Here is a 22,805-nt window from a genome sequence, read left to right as displayed (position 1 = left end):
GAGGGGTCGAGGATGCATGCACTTTGCACCAAGAGGAAGATGGGAAAGAAGAAAAAGTGAGCAAGAGAATCCCGCTGCCTTGAGGCCTTTTGATTGGGGAGCAAATGCGAGATACCAAGATTCTAGAGAAAAATAGCATAATACCTCGCTGTTTTGAAAAACTACAACAGGGGCTCTACAAATTCCTTTTGTCTCCCGTAATCGCAGAGGGGGCGACTCAACTCTAAGGCCCCCGTCAGACGAGGCGGACGCCTTTCTCTGATGCGTCATTGGACCAATTGGAGAAGCTCTCATAGCTTTCAACTGTCACACAGGTCCGGAGGACATCTCCCTCAGTGCTGTGCTGGCGTGCCAGGTCATGGACAGCAACCCCTCACAGTTGGGCGACCCCCCCACTCCGCCTACGCGCGACCAAGAAGGATTTCGACAGCTCTGATTCGTCAATTTCCTGCATTGTCAATTCTTTCTATATAAATTCCGTCCGCCTTGTCTGACTGGGTACTCGGACATCCTTTTCTCACTGAAAATGGGCGCCCGCCTCAAACGTGCCATGTCACGGATGGGCGCCGCCCCTGTGTGACATAGGCCTAAGGGACTAAAAAGTGGTATGTAAACCACACTACACCTGTCTATATACATACACACACATCGATCTCATCTCAGATTGCCACACGTAGCTCACGAAATGGAAGGTGTAGAAATAGAAAGAGCAAGCAGAGTACCCAGTATCTGCATGCTTGCCTGCAAATGGAGGGAATCACGCGCGCGAGTTGCAGCCTCCATGGCCTTTCCACCTCACTACCTCTACGCTTATCTCGCCCAGCACTTACCTTCACCCGGGGTTCCCATCGTCTGCCTCTCAAGAGCTACTCTGGCACTGTCGTAAAGTTGCCACAACTGCGCGTGCAAGCTTCTCAAGCACCTGCTGCCACAGAAGGTTGTTAACCTGATATCAAATCTCTGTGCGGGATTAGTTAATGTGAGAGAGAGAGAGAGAGAGAGAGAGAGAGAGAGAGAGCGCCTTAGTAAGCTCTTCTAGAGGTCGAAGTCGACCTATGAGACAAAACCATATACATGCTTGCATCCTCAGGTATCCAAAAAAGGATAAAAGTGCTGAAAATGCAAAATGTTATAGAGGTTGCTACGTTAATCTCATAGGTGGGGTGAGTACATTTGCATGTATAAGGAGGGGATGGAGCTCTATCTCTAGTCGATGTGAAACTATATGCACAGGGAGTACAACCATGATATGCAAAACTAGCTCCATCTGGGACCAAATTGGGGGTGTAGGATATCATGCAAAGGTAGACAAGGCAAGATAGCAACAGGGTTGGAGAATGCTTGCTGCATCTCTCTCTGTTTGGCGTGCTCATGCTTTGTCTGAATCCGGTGAATCTCTCTCCTGTGTGCTCGATATCCCATTGCTCTAGGCCGTCTCCTAGATCAGACCTCATTTGCCTAGTGTAGATTGACTTCCCTTGGTCTGGTAATGACAGGTGGTATCGGAGTCGTTGGATGGAAAAAGTTTGTAAGTTGAGACTGTCTACATCCACCAGGTGACTGTAGTAGCAGATTTCTATCTCTAAATCTCAAGGAGGAAGCACCCCGAGTGTCTTTGATCACTAGAGTCCATGAGCTCTTTGAGTGTGTACTGTCCTGTAAATAAGATGTAGCAACTTTGTATGTCATGGTAAGCTCGACAACTGTAACATAGTGCTCCTCGCTCTCTACCCCTGCTGTGCAACCTCTACAAAATCCGTTGCTCCCTAAGAGTGTGAGATGCTCGCCCTGTCTCAATCTCTAATTTATGTGATGAAACTCTGAGCTGCTTGATGGCTACTCTAGATTTGTGGGACATTTAGATATCCATGTATCTAGGCCTTTGAATGAAGCTGTCCTCCAAGATGGTCATGAAATGATCCGTGTAGTACATCGTCGATGGAAGAGACTGTCTTGGTGTGATGCATGTCTCCCTGGTATATAACTGCCAAAGATCCTGTCTGAGAACTCGATCCTCTCCTCATAGGAGAGGCGGATGAGTGGTGAGTTACGGTCGTTCTGAAAGGGTGGTAGTTGCTCTATATCCAAGCCGTGTGTGCTGAACCACTGTACCATTTGTGCATACCATGATCCCCTCTCTCCAATCTCCGTGAATTGTTGAGATGTCTCAAATGCTCAATAATGTGTTGGGAGGAGCTGTCGTACTCTTTGGATAAAACATACTGTCTGAAAAAGAGCCTCGATGGTGCAACTACCTTTGCTCTGATGATGTCATGTGGCACTGAGGGTTTCCGGCATATCAAGCAAGATAGCATAATGATCTATGATCTCTCAGCCAGGATCTTGTAAGGCCCGCTGCCTAAACTGGTGCCGCATACATGAGAGCTGGGGCAACTAGGGTGTCGAAAAGCCTTTCCTTGGTGCGGGGCTTCTGAAAATGTGCTTGGTGGCATCAGCGCTCTAGCATTGCTAGTGCCACATATCCTCGTTAGATCGTATCTGTGGCTGCACTCGCCATAGAGAATTGTCCTTTACTAGTAAAAGTGATCCATATGAGTCGATGACCTCGACTAGCCCGCCTGCTAGTGTAAAACATGCTCTGCTGCTGATTCGCTTGGATGCGAAAAATAAGAATGTCACAAACCGATGACGTGGCGTGGTGACACAATAGATACACACTCTCTCTGGCAAGCGGTCCCGGAATATGCGACAGAAATGTTGATGTGGCAGTGCGGTAGGCTCTGCAATTTGCTTCGGAAAATCCACTGACAGCTGATGACGTGGCAAGAGTGTACAGAATCTGCTTTTTGCGTTGACTGTACGAATGCTTTTCCTACTCATGGCAGGGCTAAAAAATCCTATGCAAAAGCTTTTTGGAAGGTTACTTTAATTCTTAAGAGACTTGTGAGATGAATTGCTTTATTTTTAAACTTCTTTTAAAAAAGATGGCAGCTTTTGGGGCTCTGCTTTTGGCATCCCTTGTAGACCTTTAAATACGTGGTTGGATTCCCATTCTTCAGAGCATCTGGACGTAGAGTCTGAGAGTGAGATCCCTCCCACTCCTTGTAGTCTTTGGGGCCAGTATCTCTAGGCATGGAACTTCGTCGGGCCGTGTCGAATCAATTGTGAGCTGTGCACTGTTTTGAAGTGAATCTCTGCTGTGTCGCTGTAGAATCTTGACTTGGAGTGTCTAAGTTTGTTACAAAGAACCTTGGTTTCGAGTGAGATCTCTCTGTGTACAGAAGTCATCAAAGATTTAGAGATGTCGTTGGAGCCAGTTGCTAAATTGGTTTTATCTGATAGAAAAATAATTCTAAATGAATCATTGGATTTATAAGTGAGAGGGTTTTCTCGCTTGGAACACCAAGGAAAAATAATTCTAAATGAATTATTGGAATTTTAAGTGAGGGGTTTTCTCATTGGAGACATCTGAGTACAGAGTATTCATAGTGCATCACTGTGAACGGGAATATTTGTAAGTCCACCAGGAATGGGTACTTTTGATGCGTCACATCGGATGGTGACTCGGAGCCGTAAGTTTGGTAGGAAAGGGTATTTCTGATGCGTCCCAAGGTGGGTGACGGGTGCATCGAAAAGGGGATATCCATAGTTGAGAGGACATTCCGAACTGTGTTAGAATTGTGCACATGTTCAGAGGAAACTTTGAGGAAAAACAGATGCTTTCTGAGAAAGCGGGATTACTTTTCGGGAAAGCAGATGCTTTCCTGCGAGGAAGTCTATGTTTGCATTGCAATTGTGCATGTGATTGCATCCAGGGACGCCTGGAAAGTGATGTGAAAGCATTGTTTTTAACTTATAAGGTTTTATTGAGTTTTTGGACAGATTCAGACCATTTTTAAAGGTGACCGGCCGCCCACTTAATAAGTGGGCAGCCTATGATTAAATAAAGCAATATAAACCAGCCAGCGATTTTTCTCTCTCTTTTTCTGGCAGAACAACGCAAAAGGGGAAAAAAAAAAGGGCCACGATCTCTACACAAGTAGCCTGCGCTCAGCTATTCGTGCCGTGGCCAAGAGCTGTAAAAGCATCACATGCCTTCACTCAGAGCAGGAGATCAGTGTTTTGGAAGAAGAAGATGCTGCTACAGATTTCATCCGCAAAGAAGACGTTGCCGGTGATGCCCATGGCTATCCTAAGTGTACCAAATGTCGCCAAGACCCAGTGCGCGAGTTCCCTTGCGAAGAAGTTCCTACGGTGCGTGTTTCCATTGCAACAAGCTGCTGTTTTTCTCTGTTTTCAGCCCATAAACGTCGTAGATAGGGCTGATTTACGAGAAGGAACCCGAGAACACAGTGAAGGATTGGAAGAGAGGATTTTTTATGCGGAGATCTCTTCTAGAAAATTGCTTTTCGAGAACCGAATTGCGTTTCGAGCGTCGAGACTTTGAAGGTAACGATTTTCATGTTATGATCTCTAAGTATTTGTTTGCAGGTGTACTTCCTCTTAGTGAGGGAGCAGGAGCAGAGGAAGGCATGAGCCTGTGCAGGAGAAAAGCGCTCTGAGGAACTAGAGCGAGATTAGCCCAAGGGTTTCGTACCCAAGTTTGGGAAGTAGATCCACGGATCGGAGAGAGGTAGTCTCTCGAGTTGTGATCCGGAAGTTGAGATTCCCAAGTAAGGACTCCGTGTCCAGGAAAGCAGAGTTATTTTGCAGGAGGAGACTCTGGAAACAGAGTCGGAAAGAGTTGCAGGGATGTCATGCCCCGAGTTTGGAAGGTGAGATCCAGAGGCGAGAACCTTGATTCTCGAGGATTTGGAATAAGGAACGAAAGTTCCTTGGAATAGGGTTTTGCCCTAGGAATAGGAAGCCGAGGCTTCCGAGAACCATCAAGTCTTATTCTAGAACGAACGTGGTAATTCATTTGGTTCAAGTGCTTGTATAGACTTCTCTTCAATAATAAAGATACTATTAGGGGGGGGGGGGAACAACCCATCTTCTGGTCCCAGTATTGTGTCGATCTTCACTCTCTCTCTCTCTCTCTCTCTCTATCTATTTCTCTCTATATCCTTTGGCTTCAGTAATAAGTGATAAATCCTATTTATCCGAATATATTGTATATTGCTATGCGCTCCCGTTTGCGACAGAGCCCCTCCCATGACTTAGATACCAGTACAATATCATCAGCATATAACATAATATGAACAGGTGTACTTGCTAAATCCACGCCCTTGCCCCGGATCGATGGATATGCCCTACTGACAGCGGATCAATATATAGTCCAAACAAAGGAGGTGGGAGAGGACAACCTTGCTTCACCCCAATGGTGCTAGCAAGAGATGGTGAGGTGCCTCCTGGACAATGCATCCTGGCTGAGCCGCGCCTATAGAGAGAGAGAATCCCCTAAATCATCTCCGAAGGGACTCCCAGTGATTGAAGGCGATGGAAGAGTCTATCCCGTGGTACTGTGTCACAAAGGCTTTAAAAATCCACAAAGCAGAAGTGTAGAAGTCACTTTCGCGCCTTTGCCTGATCAATCAAACAGTGCAGAGTGAAAATATGGTCTATGGTAGAGAAGGCTTGTATAAAGCGTGAGAGAGAGAGAGAGAGAGAGAGAGAGAGAGAGAGAGAGAGAGAGAGAGAGAGAGAGAGAGAGAGAGAGAATGTTATATTAAACGTCTTCATAAGGCCAAAATGACATATGAGACCAAACTGATACAATCTTGGTGGATCTAATACAATGTTTGGGGACAAATTAAAACGAAGTAAAATAAAAGCATGAGTGTCCCAAGATGCCCGACATCGGGCGTTGTTTGAGGATGTATTGCATCGGTCGTTGAAGAGCATCGTCAATGCCTGTCTCTGTAAATAGTCATACCGGATGTCTCCCTTGTCGTGCTAGAATAGTCCTGATCTCCCGATGGAGCCTCTATCTATGTTGTGGTGGCCCTTGTAGACGTAGGCATGTAGCTCTCCCAATCTCAATGGCTCTGTCAGTCAATATATCTATACCTCTGGCATAGGTGGACTCTAAATTTTACTGTGAAGCTTGCTCATTTGATTGCCGAGTCTCTGCTCTAAAGAAGTTAGTGATATGCCTTTGTGAATGTCTCCCAATGTCTAATCTCCTCAAGAGACTCTCCCTGTGTTTGTGCAACGAGAGAGAGAGAGACAGAGAGAGAGAGAGAGAGAGAGAGAGAGAGAGAGAGAGAGAGAGAGAGAGAGAGAGAGAGAGAGAGTTTGGTTAACACTTCTTTTACTATGGACTTTGGGAGGTCCTCAGAAGGGATTGAAGCAAGAGAAAAAAAAAAAGAAGTGGCAATAGAGAATCAATTTACAAGGCTTGTATTTTGAATGTATTTGCGGGCTAATGTACGATCTTGCATTCATTTTTCAAAACTATCATGGATTGGCCATGTGTTTTGGGGTGTAGGGTTTAGGGCACATGCCTTGTCTGGGTTTTGTGAACACCAAGGTATCCTGTGTTGAGATTTTTTTGTGTGGGGGATGGCTAGGGAGGTTTTGGGGAGCTAGATTTCTTTCAATTCATAGTTGTGAAAAATTGGACGATGTCACAAAAATACGGAAGCGTAAACTGACGTTTAATTGCACTTCAAATACTCAAGAGAATTAGAGGGAGCGAGAAAACTTGACACTTCATTGGGGACCAGAAGATGGGCTGGTCCCCCCCCATAAAGAGAATATCTTTATTACTAAGGGAGAATCTTTACAAGCACAGGAACGGGGCATACGCCCGTCCTCTATTCTTTCTTCTGTTCTGTTCTGACTACTGACTGAGAAAGTGTTTCCACTTTCTTACTGCTTAGGGGATTTCCCCTCTTCTGCGAGACTGGTTGGAAGCTCTCGAAAAGAGAGTCTATCTTCCGAAACAGCTCATCGGAAGCTCTCACAGAGGAGAGTCCATCTTCCGTTATGTGTTGCCTTCATGCTCATTCCTTCATGCATAGAACACAAAAGAGAAACAAGCAAAATGCACACGCACATGCTTGCTGTAATTTTCTGCACATAACCTGAAATTCTTACCTGTACGCACCCCTACACCGAAACAGAGGTCTTCTTCGCGATGGAATCGCGCCAAACTTGATGTAGACTTAGGATAAGGAGAGAGAAGAGGATTTCTATGGCTGATCTGCTGAAAACAGCCCTAATCGAGGTGATTAGGGGCTGAAAACAGAGAATTACAGCAGCCACACTCTGCTAAGAGAGCGTCTACGGCAGCTTCTTGCGATGAAACTTCACCAGAAGGCGTCTATGACTGTGAGATCCCTTGTTCTTGACAATGGGAGCACAAGGCTACCACATATGTCGCAAGGGGCTGCTCTCAAGCTTCAATGGAGGGCTCCACCGCGTAGAGCACGCTCACATTAGGGGGGGTAGGTGCACTGCCAGCCCTGAAAATGGGGGAGGGGGGGCTCCTAAATAGCCATCAGAGAGAGGGGGCGCTAGGAAGAGAGAGAGGGTGAGAGTGAGAGTGAGAGAGAGTTAGTTTGCATTGGTAAGTGTGCCAAGTGGCACACTTACTTTAAAAACTTAAAAACCATTCAACTTTTGACTTTAAAAACTTCTAGCTCATTAAGTAAAAATGTGCAACTAACTAACAACTGCTACCAATGATTCTTTTATGAGAACACCAAAGGTCTGTCGGCGCTATGCCGCACCGGCACTGCACCGCCTTTACCTGTTCACACTTGTCCGGCCCCGCTCGGGCACGGACCGTTAAATTTAATTTAACGAAACTTACCCTAAGGCTTTATTAGCTTTATTAGCCTTAGGGTCACTGTTCTAAGGACCCCATCTCATTCATGTGCTTGTACTGACGCGCGTATTTTTCCTGAGCCTAAAATCTGAGGCTACTGCTTACCCCTTTCTGAAGACCCGATTTCCCAATCACTAGGGCTTCAGGGTAATTTCTGCTATAAGGTCCCTCTGAGGTGTTCTAGCCCGCATTTAGGCTCACCTGAGGCCTTAGAACTGCTAGGTCTATTCTGGTGTGCACACAACTAATTAGATAATTCTTTTCTCGTAAATAAATTAATTATTTACAAAGTCTGACTTAGTTACATCCCTCTTGGTTCTAAATAGTTGACCTCAACTGTAGAGCGTCAACATAACTGTGCAAGATGTCAGGGTAGTCCTTGAGATCGGACTCAGTCATCCACTTTGCATCTAAAGGAGTGTAATTCTTGAACTTGACTAAATACTTTCGATGTAGACTCCCCGACTTGAGTTGTCTCTCCGCGTGATGTATTATCTGTTCAGGTTGAAGGATTTCCTCAGTCTCTTCGACTTCTGGAGGATTTTCTTGTACGGGCGCCACTGGAGGAGGTCCAACATAGGGTCGGAGGAGACTGACATGAAAAGCATTGTGGATGCGCTAGTTAGAAGGCAAATCCAATCTGAAAGTCACATCATTGACTTTATCTGTAATTTTGAAAGGGCCATAAAATCTATGGGAAAGTTTGACAACTTTCCCTTTGCCGACCCGCTTTTTCAATCTAGCTTTCTCAAACCGAAGCAGGACATATTGTCCTTTTTCAAGATTGAGATTCCTTCTGTGCTTGTCTGCTTTTCTCTTCTGTTGCTCTTGAGTACGAAGAATCGCTTGCTTTACTTGTTGATGGGCAATATCAATACTGCGCACAAATTCATCTGCGGCGAAGATGTTTTCTTTGGTCACCATAATAGGAAGTAAGAGTGGCTTCCCATAAATAATTTCGAAAGGGGCTTTACCAGTTGAGGAATGTATGGTATTATTATACGCAAACTCAACTATTGGTAAGTACTGTTCCCATTCGGATTGTCGTTCCGAAACATAGCACTTGAGGAGATCTAAAACAGTGGCATTAGCGATTTCGCTTTGACCATCTGTTTGAGGATGATAAGCTGATGAAAAATCAAGCTTAGTTCCCAAGTTTTCGAACAATGCCTGCCAAAATAGACTAGTCATGCGGGGATCTCTGTCGCTCACAATAGTCTTTGGCAATCCATGGTGTTTAAAAATCTGAGCTAGAAATATTCTAGCCATGTGATCAGCTTTGATCGTCTTCTTTACTGGAAGGAAATGGGCTTGCTTACTGAATCTGTCTACTATAGTCCAGATTGCATCATTTCCATTCTTGGATCGAGGAAGATCCGTAATAAAATCCATGGCAATACTTTCCCATGGCGTGTTAGGCACAGGGAGCGGCTGAAGCTTGCCATAAACTTTATGTCTGTCATATTTTACCTTTTGGCAGACTAAACACTCACGTACATGTTTTTCAATGTCCGCACGGAGTGTTGGCCAAAAGAAATACCTTTCGAGGACACTAGTGGTGGAAGCAATTCCCCGATGCCCGGCATAAGGAGAATTATATGCTTCATCCATCACCTTTTGTCGTAAAGGCTGAGCTATGCATATTGCTTGTTGACGATAGAGTGTATTATCCCTGATAGAATAAGGTGGCTTTGAGTGACCAGCTTGAAGATCTGCCCAAATTGTGGCGAAGTCTGGATCTTGAGGATACATCTCGCTGAGAGATTCTAGTTTCTCATGATAAATTGTTGTTAGTGCATTGATCTTTGGACGCCTGGAGAGAGCATCTGCAACTGCATTCTTTGTTCCAGAAGTGTGTAAAATCTGAAAATGAAACATTGAAAGAAAGTTGGCCCATCTCATCTGCTTTTCTGATAACTTTCTCTGTGTGAGAAAGTAGCGAAGACTTTGATGATCTGTCTTGATAATAAAATCAGCTCCTAAGAGATAGTGTTTCCAAATGGAAAGAGCATGAATTACTGCCATTAGCTCTTTTTCGTATATGGAGGCATGCAACTCTGCATCTTTAAGGCGCCGACTTTCATAGGCTATCGCGTGACCCTCTTGGTTCAAAACTGCTCCTACACAATCTCCAGATGCATCGCAGTATACCTCGAAAGGTTTGCGAAGATCAGGGACGGTGAGAACAGGTCCGTGACTGAGTAGATACTTAAGCTTTTCGAAAGCTTGTTTTTGTCCAAACCCCCAATGGAATGGAATCCGCTTCTTTGTCAGGTCATGGAGGGGACCTGCTATCGCGGCAAAAGCTCGAATGAAACGCCGATAATAAGAACAGAGGCCAAGGAAACTTCGTACATCATGTACTGTAGTTGGCGTAGGCCATTCTACAACTGCTTGAATCTTTTCAGGGTCCATTCTCACCTGGTTGTGAGATACTATATGGCCCAAATAGTGGAGTTCTTTTAAAAAGAACTCACTCTTCTTAGCATTCACAAATAATTTGTGTTTGCGTAATTCTTCAAACACTAAGGCGAGATGCTTATAGTGTTCGTCTTCCGTCGCTGAGAAGATTAAGACGTCATCAAAGAAAACGCCTGTAAAACTTCTATATGAGTGGAAGATTCTATCCATCATTCTGTTGAATGTAGCTGGTGCATTAGTGAGTCCAAAAGGCATCACTAAGAATTCATACAACCCGAAGGTTGTTCTAAATGAAGTCTTATGCACATCCTGAGGAGCTATGCGGATTTGATGATAACCGCTCTTCAAGTCTATACGACTAAAGACACTTGCTCCTTGTAACTTGTCAAGAATGTTGTCAATCCGAGGGATTGGAAATCGATTCTTGATTGTGATCTTGTTTAGAGATCTATAGTCTATGCACATGCGGAATGTGCCATCCTTTTTCTGTACTAGCAAGACAGGTGAACAATATGGAGAAGTACTAGGCCTTATTAAGCCCTTCTCCAAAAGTTCGTTAACCTACTTGAGAATTTCCTCTTGCTGCATTAGACTAACTCGATAAGGGGGCTGATTTGGAGGAGAACTTCCTGGGATCAAATCAATGGTATGATCCTCAGGTCGCGAAGGTGGGAGTTCATTTGGAAGTTCATCTGCAAAACAATCTTTATATCTTTCTATTAACTTAAGTCTTTTTTGCTCTAGAGAGGAAGAAAGTTGTGAAACAGACAGAGAGACACATCTCTCTCTCTTGCAAAAATCAAGTACGCTGAAACACACTTTTTCATTTCTTTCTTGATGGCAATGTGGTTGGCGATAGGAATACGCCAATCACCTGCATCTGCAAGTACAAGATACTCCTTTCCTTTATGAGCAAAAGATAAGGTTTTCTGAACATAGTCAGGAATGGGATGCATCTTGTAGTGCCAAGGCATTCCCAAGATAACATCGCATCCTTCAAGTGAAGCTAGTAAGAAAGACTCTTGATCCTTGTAGTCGTCGACCTTTAGATTCAACTTCCCTATGATTGGAGTAGAGTTTGAGTTCTGCCCTTTGAAAGCTGATTGCGCTTGAATAGAGACTCCAAAACGATTGGGCTGCAAGTTCAGGTCGTCAGCTAGCTGGGTAGAGATGAAGTTGTCTGTACTACCAGGGTCAAACAAAATAAGAGCCCGCTGGTTGTTGATACTACCCCATGCTTTGAGAAGAGCTCTTTCTTTTCCATCCTTGGTTGTATTTCCCTGTACATCTGGGACTGCATTGGAGGAGGGTGGTTGTGGAGGTTTGGTTGGACAATCACCCTTCATATGACCAACTTGTCCGCACTTGAAGCATCTTCCTTCACTAATATAGGTTCGCAACTCAGCAGGAGAGAGATATCTCCCTTTCTTGGGCTGATTTGGCTTTGCTTCTGCTTCGGAGGCGGTTCTTTTCTTCTTTTGAGAAGAAGTAGAAGAGGTAGGTTGCTCATGGAGAGCCTTCTACTTGGCATGGTAAGTGCTTTGCTCCATCTTCCTTGGAGTACCCTTGTCATGTATTCCATCAGCTATGCGGGCTGATTCCATAAGTATCTGCAAGTTACCTCGAGGGTAAAGCTTCATAGCCTTTTGCAAGGCTTCATGCAAACCTGCTTCAAACTTGCGCATCTTCTCCGAATCGTCAATCTTCTTGAATGGAGTGACTTTCAAGAGAACGTCCCAAAACCTATCCACATAGCGTGGAACAGTTTCGTTCTCTGATTGTGAAAGTCGATCCCATTCTTTCTTTACCTCTTCCTCATAGTCTGGAGGAAGGAACTGTGCGTAGAACTCCTTCTTGAAAGCGGTCCAATCTTGGGGTTTGCGCTCTTCCAGGATAAGGGTTAACCACCAATTGCTGGCGGTGCCTTTCAGGTACAAACTAACATGGCGAAGCTTGGATCTTTCTTTAAAATTCCCTTCAGCAAATGCAACTTCAAATTGGCGGATGAAAGCCAAAGCTTTGTCATTATCACGCCGTCCATTGTAGGTGTCGAATTTCACATCTTTATCTCCCGACTTGAATGTTTTCTGCCTGTGGTGCTTCTTCTTATGGTGCTCCTTCTTTCGATGCTTAGACTCCTTGGGGACAGGAGTCCTTTCCCTTGAATGTACTTCTTGCTGCGACGGATCGTCGAGAAACATGTCTTCCGGAGAAACTATGTCTTCCAGATCCTTCATGAAAGAGAACTGAGGGGAATCAGGGGGATCCTGCTCTTGAACTTTTGGATTAAACCGCACATGACGTTCTGGAGATTTCTTCTGCCTCTCGTGCATGCGGGAAGTTCCAATCAAAGGATCTTTTCTTGGTTGTGGCGCCTTTGGGTTCTGTGGGATTTCTCCCGACCCCATCGGCATTTTCTCCTTCCCTTTTTCAAGAGTATGGAGAATCTTTTGGACTTCTGGATGGGAGAGAGCTTTCTGCAACTCTTCCACTTGCTGTTGAAGGAGAGATAACTCTATCTCGCATCCTCCCATTTCTGCAGTCTGCCAAGAGTCGTCAATCCCTTCAGGAAGAGAGAGAGGACCTTGCTCTGATACCACTGTCACAAAAATACGGAAGCGTAAACTGACGTTTAATTGCACTTCAAATACTCAAGAGAATTAGAGGGAGCGAGAAAACTTGACACTTCATTGGGGACCAGAAGATGGGCTGGTCCCCCCCCATAAAGAGAATATCTTTATTACTAAGGGAGAATCTTTACAAGCACAGGAACGGGGCATACGCCCGTTCTCTATTCTTTCTTCTGTTCTGTTCTGACTACTGACTCAGAAAGTGTTTCCACTTTCTTACTGCTTAGGGGATTTCCCCTCTTCTGCGAGACTGGTTGGAAGCTCTCGAAAAGAGAGTCTATCTTCCGAAACAGCTCATCGGAAGCTCTCACAGAGGAGAGTCCATCTTCCGTTATGTGTTGCCTTCATGCTCATTCCTTCATGCATAGAACACAAAAGAGAAACAAGCAAAATGCACACGCACATGCTTGCTGTAATTTTCTGCACATAACCTGAAATTCTTACCTGTACGCACCCCTACACCGAAACAGAGGTCTTCTTCGCGATGGAATCGCGCCAAACTTGATGTAGACTTAGGATAAGGAGAGAGAAGAGGATTTCTATGGCTGATCTGCTGAAAACAGCCCTAATCGAGGTGATTAGGGGCTGAAAACAGAGAATTACAGCAGCCACACTCTGCTAAGAGAGCGTCTACGGCAGCTTCTTGCGATGAAACTTCACCAGAAGGCGTCTATGACTGTGAGATCCCTTGTTCTTGACAATGGGAGCACAAGGCTACCACATATGTCGCAAGGGGCTGCTCTCAAGCTTCAATGGAGGGCTCCACCGCGTAGAGCACGCTCACATTAGGGGGGGTAGGTGCACTGCCAGCCCTGAAAATGGGGGAGGGGGTGCTCCTAAATAGCCATCAGAGAGAGGGGGCGCTAGGAAGAGAGAGAGGGTGAGAGTGAGAGTGAGAGAGTTAGTTTGCATTGGTAAGTGTGCCACTTGGCACACTTACTTTAAAAACTTAAAAACCATTCAACTTTTGACTTTAAAAACTTCTAGCTCATTAATTAAAAATGTGCAACTAACTAACAACTGCTACCAATGATTCTTTTATGAGAACACCAAAGGTCTGTCGGCGCTATGCCGCACCGGCACTGCACCGCCTTTACCTGTTCACATTTGTCCGGCCGCCCGCCCGGGCACGGACCGTTAAATTTAATTTAACGAAACTTACCCTAATGCTTTATTAGCTTTATTAGCCTTAGGGTCACTGTTCTAAGGACCCCATCTCATTCATGTGCTTGTACTGACGCGCGTATTTTTCCTGAGCCTAAAATCTGAGGCTACTGCTTACCCCTTTTTGAAGACCCGATTTCCAAATCACTAGGGCTTTAGGGTAATTTCTGCTAAGGTCCCTCTGAGGTGTTCTAGCCCGCATTTAGGCTCACCTGAGGCCTTAGAACTGCTAGGTCTATTCTGGTGTGCACACAACTAATTAGATAATTCTTTTCTCGTAAATAAATTAATTATTTACAAAGTCTGACTTAGTTACAGACGATGTGGAGACATTGTTTCCACTTCTTGAATTTTACTTCTTGACCCTTTCTTCAAAGGCATCTCTCCTTTTCTATCCTTCCATAGGGGGCTCATTCTAAGATGAGGTGGGGGACAGAGACATGTAACAAGAATGCCTCAGCAATTGGAGATGTACAAAAATTTGAGAATGGGGACAAGGAATATGGAATGGCCCAAAATCTGGGGAATGGGGACAAGGGCCGGGCTTGCAGGAATGGAAGATAGAGGTGGCCAAGGCTATAACAATGAGTTAAAGAGCCAAAAAAGACTGGAAGCTAGAGCGTTTGCGACCTACTGTATAAGCAGTATTATACCAGTAGCATACGGGTATTAGATGGTATACCTGTATAATAGTATGTCACAATGGTATGATATTGTTAAGGGCTTAAGCCTTTAGCCTGAGGGCACGGGCAAGGAGCATCAAGCAAAGGCCAGCCAAATGGTTGAAAAGGGCCCTCCTCAGGGACATCCCCTAGCTGTTAGTTCACTCTCTCGTTCTGATTGATTCTTCACTTTACCGTACAATAGGACAATTCATTTGTTGTTTCTGCCATAATGCCTGTTAGTGTAAGCCAGAGGACATTTAGAGGTTGGGGTTGGTAGGCAAAAATAGGACTCGTCTATCAACTGCTTTTTGTTTCTTTTGCACAATTAACCATTGTAAGCTATCTGGTGTTAGAAAAATTTATCAAAATCTTACTATAAGGTCTCTCCTTTTTTAGGAAAAGAAATGGTTGGCTCTGAAAAGGTTGCGGAGTCATTAAAATCAGTGGAGGTCTTGGATTTGGAAGGAAGGAGTATTCCTGTGACTGACTTATGGAAAGATAGAAGAGTAGTCGTCGGCTTTACTCGCCATTTTGGGTAGGTTTTATCAACTTTGAAAATTATCATGCGAATGTGTGGTTTGAATGTCTGATGTCTTTAATGTTGCAGATGCGTCCTTTGTATGAAGAGAGCTGACCTTCTTGCCTCATGCAAGGTTTGTTATGGTGCTTCGTGGTGCTAACTTTGATGCATGGCTGATTTCAATCATGTTTTTTGATTTTGTAGGAAGAATTTGATGCAGCCAATGTCTCTTTGATCATTATAGGGCCTGGAAAGGTGGAACAGGTAAAGTTTATAATGGCCACAACCTTCTGTTCTATGCCATTCTTTTGAATCTCTGCATTTCATGATTTAGCTGTCATTGATTGTACTGTGTGTATGATGTTACGAGATGAGCATGCATGGTAATCATGGAGCAATACTTCAGTTTTGTAGAACTCCAAAAGTCTGTGGTATGAAACTTTGTGTTCGTTGCAATCCCTTTAAGTACCTTTCTCCTACTCACCTTCAAACTTTCAGAGAGGAAGGAAGATGCTTCTACTGTGGCGAGAAAGGACATATAAAACCGGACTGCCCGCTAAAGCAGCAATGGCAAGAGCAAGCCTCTACGAGGCAAGAGAAAGCAAGGAAGGAACCCGCACCACCAAGCTCGAACTCCATTCCAGATATTCAAGGAAACACAGAAATGGAGAAAGGGAAGCGTCAACTTCTCAAGGGTTGGGGGTCTTTGAACAACTAGCGAGTACTGATTCTTTATGATCCAGGATCCACGGATAACTTCATCTCCCTGGATACTGCGGAACGTTTGTTCCTCACACCGGCTCAGCTTGGCACACCGGTTACATCTGGATCGGCATTCGAGGGGTTGACAACCAATGCAACTCCCGTGCAAGGACAGCTCAATCTTCGGATTGGCGAGTACAAGGACTGCGAATCATTTTTGATGGCACCTATCGAGGGATGTGATATCATCTTGGGTATGCCATGTCACTTTCACATGACACCTATTCCCGATTATGTGGAAAAGATACTCACTTTTGATCATGGGGGTAAGAAAATAAAGATTCAAGCTGATGCAGGAGATTGGCAGTTCCCAATTGTAAGCCATATCTCCATTAAGAAAGAAATGAAGAAGTGTGTTTTTGCTTACTTGATTTTTGTAAAGTATAAAACTAGTAGGGACTCTCTCTCTAGTTTGGAAATTAAGCGTCTTCAATTTATTGAAAAGTACAAGGATTGTTTCACGGAAACACTTCCTGATGAACTCCCTCTGGTACGCCCGGAAGATCACCGCATAGATCTCATACCGGGTAGCTCGCCTCCCAATCAACCCCCTTATCGGGGAAGTCTTGCTCAACAAGAGGAAATTTTGAAGCAAGTCAACGAGCTCCTAGAGAAAGGGTTAGTACGGCCAAGTGCTTCACCCTACTGCTCTCCAGTTCTACTGGTGCAGAAGAAAGATGACACGTTTCGAATGTGCATAGACTATCGGTCTTTAAACAAGATCACAATCAAGAATCGCTTTCCGATCCCTCGGATTGATGATATACTTGATAAGTTGCAGGGTGCAAGTGTCCGAGGTCGCATAGACTTAAAGAGTGGGTATCATCAGATACGGATCGCCCCTGAGGATGTCCATAAGACTGCTTTCCTCACAACCTTTGGACTATATGAATTCTTGGTAATGCCTTTCGGCTTGACCAATGCTCCTGCGACGTTCAATCGCATGATGGACCGCATTTTCAGCCCGTATCGAGCTTGTCCGGGAGTATTCTTTGACGACATACTCATCTTCTCTAAGTCAGAAGAGGTCTTCTCTAAGTCAGAAGAGGAACATCGGAAGCACTTGGACTTAGTGTTTCAAGAATTGCGAAAGCATGAGTTGCATGTGAATGCAAAGAAGAGCGAGTTCTTTCTCTCTGAGATACACTATCTCGGCCATATAGTCTCCCACAATAAAGTGAGTATGGATCCTGCCAAGATCCGAGTGGTAGAAGATTGGCCTATTCCCACTACGGTACATGATGTACGTAGCTTTTTGGGATTATGTTCATATTATCGAAGGTTTGTTCGAGGATTTGCTCATGTAGCAGGACCACTTCATGATTTGACAAAGAAGAAGATTCCTTTCAGATGGGGATCGAGACAACAAGGAGCTTTTGATCGGCTCAAGTACTTGCTAAGCCATGGACCTATTTTGATAGTGCCTGACTTAAGGAAACCATTTGAGGTTCACTGCGATGCTTCAGGTGATTGCATCGGAGCAGTGTTAAACCAAGAAGGCCATGCAGTGGCTTATGAAAGCAGATGGCTTAAGGATGCAGAGTTGCATGCATCAATCTACGAAAAGGAACTCACGGCTGTGATTTACGCCTTATCCAACTGGAAGCACTATCTTCTAGGAGCGGATTTTGTGATCAAGACTGATCACCAGAGTTTGCGGTTTTTTCTTACGCAAAGGAAACTATCTGAGAAGCAGTTGAGGTGGGCAAACTTTTTGTCTATGTTTCACTTCCAAATCCTTCACACGGTTGGGAGTAAGAATGTAGTCGCAGACGCACTGTCTAGGCGGCCAAGGGTGAACGCTATCACTTCGGTGTATCACCAAGAATTAGAAGCACTACCGGATTTATATCCGAATGATCCAGACTTCTCCACCATCTGGGGAAAGCTACATCGTGGAGAGAATGAGTTTCCCTATTCCATTCGGGACGGTTATCTCTACCACCATCAGGCCATATGTGTGGCGGAACCATTAAGAAAGAAGATCATGGATGAAGCACACGCTTCGCCTTATGCGGGTCATCGGGGTATTCTCCCTACAACCTTAGCAATGGAAAGATATTTCTTTTGGCCTAGTCTTAAAGCAGACATTGATAAGTATGTCAGGGAATGTTTGGTTTGCCAAAAAGTGAAGTATGATCGGCATAAGACGCCTGGGTTGCTGCAACCTTTGCCTGTGCCTAATGAACCTTGGGAAAGTATTGCCATGGACTTCATCATGGACCTCCCTAGAACTCAGACTGGAAATGACGCGATCTGGACCATTTGTGGACAGGTTTATACCAGTCAAGAAAACGATCAAAACAGATCATATGGCTAGGGTCTTTCTAGCACAGATCTTTAAGCATCACGGAATGCCTAAGTCTATTGTGAGCGATCGAGATCCTCGCATGACAGGAAATTTTTGGCGTGCCTTGATGGATAATCTTAGTACAACGCAGAATTTTTCATCTGCCTACCATACTGACGGGCAAAGTGAGGTAGCCAATTCCACAGTATTGGATATGTTAAAAGCTTATGTGTCAGACCGGCAATCTGACGGGGAGAAATATTTGCCTCTTGTCGAGTATGCGTATAACAATACCATACACTCATCGACGGGGAAAGCACCTTTTGAGATTCTCTATGGTAAGCCTTTGCGTCCACCGATCCTTTTAACTAAGGATAAGATCTTTGCAGCCGATGAATTTGTCCGAGATTTGGACACAGCCTACGGGCAAGTTAGAAGAGCTATTCTACGCTCTCAGGAAAAGCATAAGAAAGTTGCAGACAAGCACAGAAGGAATCTAGACTTAACAGTCGGACAGTTAGTCTTACTCAAGTTTGAGAAGGCAAGACTTAAAAAACAAGCGTCTCATAAGGGGAAAGTGGTAAAACTTTCTACCCGTTATTATGGGCCGTTTAAGATCACTGAGCGAGTGAATGATGTCGCTTTCCGATTAGAGCTACCGCCTGATTGGAAGATCCATAATGCTTTCCATGTCAGTTTACTCCGGCCGTATGTGGGACCGCCTCCAAGCCAGCCTAGCGCTGAGGAACCTCCTGAGGTTGAGGAAACAGAAGAAATACTCCAACCGGAGCAGATAGTAAGTCATCAGGAGCGGTCTCTCAAATCCGGAAAGATAACACGGAAGTATTTGGTTAAGTTTAAGAACTATTCGAATCTAGATGCTCAGTGGATGACGCAGGAGGAATTAGCAGCTTATCCCGAGATACTGGAGGTATATGTCCAAGCATTACAGTTGAGGTCAACTGTTTAGAAGCCAGAGGGATGTTACTAATTGGACTATTTTCTTATTTTTTTAATGATTAAATCTCTTTTTTAGGATATTTTATTATGTGCACTAAGAACTGTTAAAAAGATTGTAGCTACATGAACTGCCATCAGGAACGGACAACTCTGATGTGTCATTTGATGGGTGACGGTAAACATCGCGAAGGAGTTTCCATAAGTTCGGTGGAAAGGGCCGGGTTACGAGTGCCTCTGATGCGTCACATGATGGGTGACGGGTGCATCCGTAAGGGGGCATCCCGTAGGCTAAGGAGGAAATCCGAACTGAGTAAGAAAAATTCGCGTAAGAACGCAAGCACAAGAATAAAGACGGGTTCAATGAAGCTTTTTCCGAAAAGCAGGAACAGTCGCGGGAGGACAGATGTTTTCCCGCGAGGAGTCTGTGTCTGCATTGCATCTGTGTCGTGTCCTGCACCCAGGGACGCCTGGAATGTGTCCGTGTAGCATTGTTTTCACTAACTGAGTGAGTTTTTAAAGTTTGAACAGGTTCACACTTTATTTTATAAAGTGACCGGTCCCTTTATTAATAAAATAAAGCAAGCAAGGCTCTTATAAAAAAAAAGCCAGCGCTAATAGCTATGCAGGGGGCTGAATTGCGATATCTCTCTCTCTCTCTCTCTCTCTCTCTCTCTCTCTCTCTCTCTAGAAAACACAATTTTCTCTCTCCTCTCTCTAGGAGCGCCCAGCTCTGCTTTTTGGACCCCTATTCCTGCCAGGTGCCAGACCCTATAAAAGGGTAGCCAGCGTTCAGTTCCTGAAGAGCCGGAAGCAGCAGAAAAGAACCAGCGCTAGGGCTTTGGAGCAGAGTCTGGCGATGGAAACTGCAAGTATTCGCGTGGCGACTCAGTACGGAGGTCGATTCTCCGAGCAAGAAGCGACAGGTATAAGGTGTTGATACGCTTTGAGAATTGTTGCTTTGTGTGGTTTGTTTTGCAGGAATCTCCCGTCTCACGGGAAGACCCTTCACGGGAAGTACGGCTTCACGCCTAAGTCCCTTACGGGAAAGTACGGTTTCGCGCCTAAGTTCCTTACGGGAAGGAACGGCCCTGTGCCCAAGTCCTTTACGGGAAAGCACGACCTTCGGGTCTAAGATTACAGAAGGGAGGGGTTTCCTCGGGTTCTCGTGCTTGTATAAGAATTCTCCCTGAATAAAAGAATACTCTTAACGGGGGGGGGGGGGGGGGGCAGCCCATCTTCTGGTCCCCAATACTGTGTCGATCTTCTCCCTTCTCTCCCATTTGCAAAGTATTATAATTTTCAGATTTCTAAGTGCTCGTGTACGCTCCCGTTTTGTGACAGATTGAGTTGTTTTCCCCATCACATGATGCATATCATGTGTGGTGCTAAGAGCACTCTCTGGCCCTCTATCGTTCAGTGGTCAACCTGAGCTCCTTACCTCCTCGTGGTGTAGATCATGGCGGTGTTACTGGCATGTAGCACTTATTGTGTTTGAGGACCATACAATAGGATCCATAGTTTCCTGGTTGGATTTGTTACCCTTGGGCTTCTAGAATCATGAATGTTTCAAGGTGAACTTGTGGTTTGGAATGATATGAAATGACAGCTTGAAGTTAGCATGATTTGTGCATATTTGAGTATATTTTCAAGCCGCCAGAGTAATCAAGGAGTTGAAGTGCTGTTTTCTTGTTTATGAAGGCAAAGACATTTGCTGTGGATAAAAAGTTCCCAGGAGGTAAAGCTTGCCAATCGACAAAATGTTGTGATCACAGAATGTTGCAGAAAGCTAAATATACGTTCCTTAAGTTTTATCCTGCTGTTTCCAGAGATCTATGCAGATCCCAATGCTGCAACTCACAGGGCGTTAGAGTTTGTGTCCGGTGTTGGATCAACCTTTTCATTGTCAGTAAGTACTACTAAATCTTCCCAGTAATAAAAGTTTCAAGATCCATAAATGCAGTATGTGAATGTGTCGTCACTCTGATCATAAGGAGCCTATTTGACAGGCCAAACATATTTTATGTATGGAAAATTTATATTAGGTTCTTTAAACAAGAAGAGGTTTCTGCTTTTAAGATACCATATCTATCATCACAAAAGCTGAATGTCTGACATATTTATAAAAGAAGTACAATTTTGTATTATGCATAAATAGATTTTGCTATTCAAATGGTTTTGTCATGGAAAAATGATCCAGGACTTTCAACATTTCATCTTGCAGTGACTAGAAATTGTAGGGTTTTTCATGAAAAAATGACCTAGGATTTTCAAACACTTCTTTTTGCAGTGACTTAGAAATAGTGTATGATAGTTGTAATTAATCATCAAGTAATAACTGGCAAATTGAGGTAAATGCTAAAGCGGGTCAAATTTCAAATTCCACATCAAGGGTGCCAAGGATCTTTTTCTTTTTTCTTTTTCATGCATCTCTGAAGTTAAAATATGGATAGGCTTTACGTGATTAAAATGGTTGGTTTTGAAGATTTTAGACACAAATTGTTTTTGCAATGCTTCATGAAAAGGCTGTTGTTTATTTGAATGCTGACTTTAGCTTATGTCCTTGTTCTTCAAGGTTTTGAAGGTACGAATGTAGTTGTTGAGGAATTGTTAAAACGTTAAAACTTTCTCAAATTTTTGCTTGATCCTATTTGAAGTTTTCATGCTATACATAAGTCAACATGTCTAATCGTTCAAAAAGTCTTAGGGACTTTCATGTTTTTACCTTTCAGTTTAGACTGACTTGTTTTTGTCCTCCACAGTCAGGTTTGAAAGTTATATCTGCGTATCTAGAAGGATATCGACAGGATTGGGGTCTTTCATTTGATAAGGATACCCGTTCAAAAGGTGGCTGGTAAGAGTTAAGTTCTTTAGTTGATTTTAATAAAATGGCAAATGACACAGAAAGCAAAGTGCATTGATGTGGAAGTGAATCAAGTAGATGGTAAAGGTTATTTCTGTCAGCAAATTTTTTGACGTATTATTACAAGGCATATGCCAAAATTTTAGCCATGAGGTATGAGCTTCAATCTTTAAGTAATTAGAAATATTGCATGAATAACAGGGAAATATCTTATCATATGAGTTGAATGCGCAATTGGATATCAAGTTTTTTCAAGTACCTAAGATTCATTCAAAATTCCTGATATAGGATATCCTTGTACAAAACCTTCCACATCTCATCAGCCTACACCACGATTGTCCAAGTCTGACGGACGGGCCTGTGTGTCTGACCCGTCTCATCCTGTATGGACATCCAAACTAGTACATTAGGCGTCTGGTCAGTTGAACGTTGACTGACCGACTATTGTTTTGGGCAATTTTGAGCCTGTCCTGTACGGGCATCCGAACTAGTACGTTAGGCGTCTGACCAGTTTGACCGTTGAGGGATTGACTATTGTTTTGGGAAAAAATTGAGCCTGTCCCGTACGGACATCCGAATTGGTACGTTAGGCATCTGGCCAGTTTGACTGTTGATTGGCCGACTATTGTTTTAGGCAAACTCGAGCTATTGGTATTGTTACTTTGCCTATGGGGCCGAGTCCCAAGGCTCAAGTGCGTTGAGCCAAAGTTCAAGCCTCGTGCTCCAAAGAGGCCATTTGGGTGTCACAAACTGATGACGTGGCTACCAAGAGCAAAAACCCTAATTTTTGCCAAAAAC

The 22,805-nt window shown here is 44.1% G+C and overlaps 1 protein-coding gene across 1 annotated transcript in view; it reads left to right on the top strand.

Annotated features, from left to right (window-relative positions):
* Positions 1–700: 700 nt before the first annotated feature.
* The window catches only part of LOC147445487 (Thioredoxin superfamily protein), a 34,584-nt gene continuing 12,479 nt past the window's right edge, over positions 701–22,805 (top strand). The window contains exons 1-7 of the mRNA XM_086524996.1: positions 701–937; positions 15,012–15,150; positions 15,223–15,268; positions 15,340–15,399; positions 20,846–20,882; positions 20,974–21,053; positions 21,907–21,998. Coding sequence (XP_086381122.1) covers positions 748–937; positions 15,012–15,150; positions 15,223–15,268; positions 15,340–15,399; positions 20,846–20,882; positions 20,974–21,053; positions 21,907–21,998 — 644 coding nt within the window. The 5' untranslated portion in view covers positions 701–747. The remainder of the gene's footprint in view (positions 938–15,011; positions 15,151–15,222; positions 15,269–15,339; positions 15,400–20,845; positions 20,883–20,973; positions 21,054–21,906; positions 21,999–22,805) is intronic.

Source organism: Adiantum capillus-veneris, chromosome 12, assembly GCF_014529385.1.
Source record: "Adiantum capillus-veneris isolate H3 chromosome 12, ASM1452938v2, whole genome shotgun sequence".
NCBI classification, from domain to species: domain Eukaryota; kingdom Viridiplantae; phylum Streptophyta; class Polypodiopsida; order Polypodiales; family Pteridaceae; genus Adiantum; species Adiantum capillus-veneris.
Note: the sequence above shows the minus strand (reverse complement) of the source record. Positions and strands in the feature narration are given on the sequence as shown.